Here is a 6874-nt window from a genome sequence, read left to right on the forward strand (position 1 = left end):
GATCGGTTTTCATCTGCCACGTCTGAAAAATTAAAGCTTATTAAACACTATTGATGATCGATAGTGATGACGCGAGGATGACGTCTTGCGCGCGTGCGTCCCTCTAATCTTTCCGTGCGGAAATCGCGTGGCAGCAGCGGACTGGAGGACACGCGCGCGGCATGTGAATGACCCGATCGGACGCGCTCCTCGCATCGCACTACGAGTGTTTGAATCGGCGGATGATAGACGCGTTTCACCGATGATCGCGTGCGCTTCGCGTTGAAGGTGAGTGCGGCGCTGGTCCGGAGTCGATCCGCATCACGCATGCGATCACCGCTGCAACATCTGCACTGATACAATGATGCGATGTAGAGATGAATATGAGCTCTCGATTCTGTAACGGTGTCGTGTTTTATATTTCATATACTGTCAGTTCAGCTGCTAATGGTAATGATGGTGGAATCATATACCATAGTAATACCATGGTACCTGATAGTGCTGTGTGAATACAAGGGTAAATTAATGTGGTTATCATTCAGTACTGCGGTATTCCCATGTGAATTATGATGCTGGAACCTCTTTGTATGAATTATTTCTCTAATATTAGACGCTAAACAGGTTATTGACTTGAGCATTGAACTGTCAAGACTAACCAGCTGGACTGGTTAACCCATGCTACTATGAGTTAAATTACCTGACTGACATCAAACCAATCTGTAAATTGGATATTAATAATAATTTTTACTATTAATAAAGATTAACAGTAAAATAATACTATTAATAATCATTATTTGTGTTCTTATTTATTAATAATCATTTTAAATATTATTTTACTATTATTATTAGTCAGTGTTGGTCTGGCTTGAGATGGTTTTCTCAGGACAGGAAGTAGAACAACCCTCTGAAGCGTCTGTCTGTGGGTTCAGTTCTGAGCAAACGCATGAAATATTAAACAGAAATCCCTCTGGGTTTATAGTTTCAGTCAGCCTGAAACGGATGCTGGAGGACCACGTGTGAAAAAACAAACACAAATACACACTTCAGAGCGAGTTTAAACCAATTTTACGAATATTTGAGATGTGTGTGTGTGTATCATATAACAATTACCAGAGTGAGATTTATCGCCTGGTGTGATTACACAGGATATTGCCTTGAAATTTCCAGTATTTTGGTTCTCCCAAAAATGGGTCATTTCCAACCTGTATGGCTGACTCAAAAGAAGATATTTTGAAGAACGTTTGGGATCAAGCAACAGTGGACCCCATTGACCTTCTTTATATGGACAAAAAAAAATGTTTCTCAAAATGTCTACTTATGTGTTTCATAGAAGAAAGAAAGTCAAACAGGTTTGGAACGACATAAGGGCGACTAAATGATGACAGAATGATGATGAACTTTCACTTATTTAAGTGTAAAATCAGTTTAAGTTCATTTGTGCTGCGCTTTAGAGCTTCACAGAAAATTAAATGCATGTTTCAGTGTTTCTGTGAAAAGATTCAGCAGTCACCTTTAATTTGCCAGGAGTGAAAAACTCGGGTTTGTTTATTTCTCAGTCCTCATGTTTCCACTTGAGTCTGGTGTTAAATCTGAAATCATATATTATTTGTTATTTATTAATTGTTTATTGGAATGTTCAAACCTTATTTGAATCTAAGTGAAGATTTGAGTTATTCAAACTCTATTTTATAATGATCATTAAGTTTTGAACAGATGCATTTGTGGCATTTATTTATGCAGTTTTAATTACTAATTACATTTTCTTATGTTTGTTTATTTTGTCTGTTTGTAACTTTACAGTATGAAAGCTTGTTTCTTGTGATTTTTTTTTTTTTTTTTTTTTTTTTCCCTATTGCAAGTTTATATCTCACAAATCTGACTTTTTCTCCCAATTTCGAGTTAACATCTCACAATTCTGACTTTCTCTCACAAATCCGAGGTTATATCTTACAGTTGTGACTTTTTTTTCCTCCCAATTCCGAGTTTATATCTCACAATTGACTTTTTTTTTCTCCCAATTCCGAGTTTATTTCTCACAATTATGACTTTTTAACGAATTCTGAGTTTACATCTTGCAATTCAAACTTTTTGCTCACAATTCTGAGTTTGTTTTGCAATTCTGACTTTTTCTCGCAATTCTGAGTTTATATCTCACAATTCTGACTTTTTTTTTCTCACAATTCGGACATTTTTTTCTAGCGATTGTGAGTTTAAATCTCACAATTCGATGTGATAAACTCTGAATTGCGAGAACAAATAGTTAAAAAGGTGCGAAATAAGAACTATAGAAGGTAATTGCGAGTTTTTATCTAGCAATTCTGACTTCTCAGAACTGTGAGATATAAACTCGGAATTGCCAGAAAAAAAGTCAGAATTTTGAGATAAAAAGTTGCGATTACCTTTTTTATTTCATGGCGGAAACAAGCGTCCATAGTACATCACTTCAGTGTTCTCTGTGGGTTTTAAGTGCTTTATAAATACTTTGTACTGTGTGTGTGTGTGTGTGTGTGTGTGTGTGTGTGTGTGTTTGTAGGCAGTAGTGTGTGAGTGTGTGTGTCTCCCTCTAGTGGTCATGTTGAGTGTTTATGCTCTGCTGCTGCTGGCGACTCCGGCGGCTCTCGGCTCCGAATCGGACACGCAGAGACACCGACATGACTCCAACCTGGAGATCTGTATCCTTCTCAGACACACGAGTGTGTGAGTGAGTGTGTGAGTGAGTGAGTGTGTGTGTGTGAGTGGTTTGTTGTCCTGAACGTCTCCCTCAGATAAGCGTCTGTTCGAGACCAAGAGGAAAGATCAGCTCAACGCTCTGAAGAACCTGGTGGAGCTCAACGACGTCAACCAGCAGTACAAGATCATCGACATCATGCTGAAGGGCCTCTTCAAGGTCTGTCTGAAAGCCTCAGTCTGATGAAGGTCACCTGGTTCTGTCTGAATCAGTCTGATCTGTGAGTGTGTGTGTGTATGTGTGTGCAGGTGCTGGAGGATTCGAGAGCTGTTCTTATCGCTGCTAACATGCAGCCGGACGATCCATTTCCTCTCGATGACAAAATCAAAGAAGGTGAGAGACTCTTACTGATCTCCACATCTTTCACTCATTTTCTTCATTTCAGTGATCTGAGAGCTCTTCACAAGACGGCGCTGATGTGTGAACACTCAAAACACTCAAACCCTTTTAAATCAAGACATGTTTATTTCTGTAGCGCTTCATTTGGTGATCAGAATGAGATCTGAATACACTTCTCACTGAATCTGTGTGTCTCTAGCGTACTCTCACGTGGTGGAGAACACGGCGTTCTTCGGTGACGTGGCTCTGCGTTTCCCCCGTATCGTACATCACTACTACGATCGTAACGCGGACTGGAGTCGCCTGCTGCGCTGGGGTCTGCGCTTCTGCAACCAGACGGGCGTCTTCAGCGGAGGAGCCCATCAGCACGTGCTCACGCTGGTCAGACTGCATCATGGGAATTATGATGATGATGACAGTACATTCACTGAAACAGAGTAAATGAGCTTTAATTGTGTCTGTTTGGATCAGATGTCGCAGGAACTGGGCATCACGGAGAAATCTGCAGACTTCGTCAACCCGTATCGCACCGAACGAGACGACGTGAGTCACACACACATATAGATGGATGTTATATATTATAATAATCTAATAATAATTATATGTTATAGTTTTGGTGTGATTGTCATGTTTCTTATGTCCACTGCATTGTGTTAATAATAAATTGGTGGGTAACCAATGTGTTTTCCAGTCGCCGTACAATTAAAATAAATTTAATACTATTGTTTTTCTTTAAAATTTTATATTATATATCACAGTTCATTAATGGCTCAAATTGTACTCAGTTTAATTTCAGCAGTTTTCATTTTTAAAAATATTCTAAAAACTCATTTTACAAAATCTAACCAGCTAATCAAAAACTGAAACTAAACTGTGTCTAAAAATTGTCAGTTTACTCATATTTGAAAACATACAGTCTGAACTTACTCCATTTAAATTAAATTATAATAAAATCAAACCAGTTCATTTGAAAAATAAAGCAGTTTAAAAATGACATTTTCATTTATGGCTCAAATTGTACTCTTTTTGTACAGCGATTTTTATTTATTTATTTTTTATAAATATTCTAAAAACGCATTTCTCATTTTACCTAAACATTTGAAAACATGCAGTAACCCTTTATGACCGACGCTCCCGTTTGCGTGTCTCTCTTTAAGAGCCAATAGAAACTGAAACCAAGTAAGTACAATAATTCTTTTTGCATACAAAATCAGAGACTTTGCACATTCAGATCATGCCTCCAACATACTCCTGTTGCGTTATTTTCACCCATAAGACCTTCGTTAATCTTCGGAACACAAATTGAAATATTTTTGTTGAAATCCGATGGCTCAGTGAGGCCTACATAGCCAGCAATGACATTTCCTCTCTCAAGATCCACTAATGTACTAAAAACATATTTAAATCAGTTCATGTAAGTACAGTGGTTCAATATTAATATTATAAAGCGACGAGAATATTTTTAATGTGCCAAAAAAAAAAAATAAAAAAAAATAACGACTTATATAGTGATGGCCGATTTCAAAACACTGCTTCAGGAAGATTTGGAGCTATCTTATTTCCTTCCTGAATTATTGCATGTCAAATAAGAAAGATATGTAAAATTATAAAAAAAATTTTATATATATATATATATATATATTTGTTTTGTTTTTTTGTTTTTTTTAATCAGCCGTTTCTCAGCAAGAGAATGTCCAATTGTAATGTAATATTATGTAATTATATTTTCTAAAAATGTAAAAAGTGTTCTATCAAGCGATACCTAACTTTTGACTCTCCTTGCTATAGTTTTGGAGTTACAAGTCTTTACTTTTGTGTATGTCACTCAGAAAAAAAAACAACTCTAAAAATGCCTTAAGGTCTGGAAGGGTTAAATTAATAACAAAATCTAACCAGTTAATCAAATACTGAAACATTTTAAAATATATATTTTTTTAAATTCTTAAAAGGTTAATTCTCAGTTCACTCAGATATTTGAAAAAAAAATAGTCTTAATATACTCTTTTTAAATTTAAATTTACAATAATATCTGACTAGTTAAAAATGCATTTTAAATAATTAAAAATATCAAAGTTTAATTCTTAATCCTCAAATATATTAAAACATGAACAGTCTCAACTTACTCATTTTAAAATAAATCTATAACAAAATCTAACAAATCTAAAAATGAGTTTTAATGTACTTAATTCATTCATATTTAAATATTTATTGTATTTATAAAGTATATATTGGACAAAATCAGTGTAATTCATGGCTTGTAATATGTAGATAGAGCCAGTAGGTGGCAGGAGAGCATCAGTGAAGAAGTTAAACTCAAATTGTGCTCCAGTGTTTAAACAGACTTCTATATATTGTCCTGTTGAATTATCCATCAATATACTGTACCTTAATAATAATTACACACAGATTAATTGTGTGTTTCTGTGATTTCTACTTGATTGTTCTACAGTTTTCATGGTTTTTCATGTCTAAACTACAGTACAAATATAATGTAATGATGTAAATCTCTGTGTGTTTCAGGTTCTGCACACAGCCGAGGCCTTCCAGAAGATTCTCCGTGAGGAAGAGAAGAGGAGGAGGAAGGAGGAGAAGAGGAAAGAGATCCGGAAAGGCCCGCGGATCTCTCGCTCTCGCACAGAGTTATAGAGGTCACCGTCCTCAGATGAGAGAAGTTTACACTCAATCAGGGAGCCTGTGCTGGATCTCTCACGGGCGTCGACGTTTACAGGTTTCAGAAAGAGTCTCTGATTCTGAACACTTGAATAACTTCTGTTTTTAACTCTATTTGATTTAAGAGGGGTTTACAGAGGCTCTTGTTAGATTCAATGCTGGTAATGTGAGTGTGTGTTTAGTGCTGTAGCTCTGTACTGGGATTAAGGGGGAGGGGCAGTGGAAGTGGGCGGGGACATGTTAGTGGTTGCTGTAGAGTGGGTGGAGTCATAAATGGGAGAGTTAAGAGTGGGAGTGGTCTGTGTGGCAGCGTTTTTGCAAGGGTAGATAAAGTGGGTGTGGTCATTATTACATGGTAGCCAGAGTGGGTGGAGTCAAAAGAGGCTTTGTCTCAAATGAAGGTATATTTAACAAAAACTTGATAAGTTTTGATAATATAAGATCAGAAATTGTTTAAGTTCCCACACATATGAAATCCATTTGTTTAGATTAAATATAAATGCTTTATTCGGGGATACTTTATAGTCTAATAAGAGAATTGCTGGTAATTAATGTCTTTCTGCTTTCTTTAGAAGCTATTATTCATTAAAGATTTGTATATTTAGCCCTTTGTCTGTGTGAGGAGAGATGGATGAGCGTTGACGGTCTGACCTCAGATCAGAGCTGCACTGCCAGAGAAACTCTTTAATGATGAATCTGAATCAAACTGATGTCAGTGTGAATGCGGTTCTGTGCTGATTCGCTTCAGTTTCTACGGCTGCCGAAGGTGTTTTAGATGATCGACTCACTTCGAGACGCTTTCATACAGGCTTTATCGATCTGTTCATGTGACTGTTATTGGAATAAGTCTGTTCAGCATCCGTGGGAGATTATTACTGACAGAATTAATAAAGTTTATTGAACAAACACTTGCTGATTCTCCATTTATTGTGCTGAATATCTCGTGATCATTATTGCTCTCAACTACCAATCAAGGACCTTTTGAAGACTGTACAAAAACATGGAAAAGGAAAAGAACATGTAGGAATCTTCCATAGGAAAAACAACAGGAAGATGATGTAACAATCAGAAATGAGCTGAAGCTGAAGAACAAGATGTGTTTTATGCTAATATGTTGACTTTATAAACTATTGCAAATATATATTGAGATTGTTTTTC

General features: G+C 36.4%; 1 protein-coding gene across 1 annotated transcript; it reads left to right on the forward strand.

Moving 5' to 3' along the window:
* Nucleotides 1–100: 100 nt before the first annotated feature.
* LOC127510037 (coiled-coil domain-containing protein 134-like) lies at nucleotides 101–6624 on the forward strand. The gene is made up of 7 exons (XM_051889525.1): nucleotides 101–267; nucleotides 2513–2651; nucleotides 2745–2866; nucleotides 2956–3040; nucleotides 3246–3427; nucleotides 3518–3589; nucleotides 5567–6624. The coding sequence occupies exons 2-7, from the start codon at nucleotides 2552–2554 to the stop codon at nucleotides 5690–5692; spliced, it is 687 nt and encodes a 228-aa protein (XP_051745485.1). The 5' UTR covers nucleotides 101–267; nucleotides 2513–2551; the 3' UTR covers nucleotides 5693–6624.
* Nucleotides 6625–6874: the final 250 nt, after the last annotated feature.

The sequence above is a fragment of the Ctenopharyngodon idella genome, chromosome 3 (genome assembly GCF_019924925.1).
Source record: "Ctenopharyngodon idella isolate HZGC_01 chromosome 3, HZGC01, whole genome shotgun sequence".
Lineage (NCBI taxonomy): Eukaryota > Metazoa > Chordata > Actinopteri > Cypriniformes > Xenocyprididae > Ctenopharyngodon > Ctenopharyngodon idella.

Bases quoted from the DNA above. Each gene is read 5' to 3' on its own strand.
- LOC127510037 (XM_051889525.1), top strand. From the start codon at position 2,552: ATGTTGAGTGTTTATGCTCTGCTGCTGCTGGCGACTCCGGCGGCTCTC. The intron at 2,867-2,955 runs GTCTGTCTGAAA...ATGTGTGTGCAG, and splicing joins TGCTGAAGGGCCTCTTCAAG to GTGCTGGAGGATTCGAGAGC. The intron at 3,428-3,517 runs GTCAGACTGCAT...TGTTTGGATCAG, and splicing joins ATCAGCACGTGCTCACGCTG to ATGTCGCAGGAACTGGGCAT.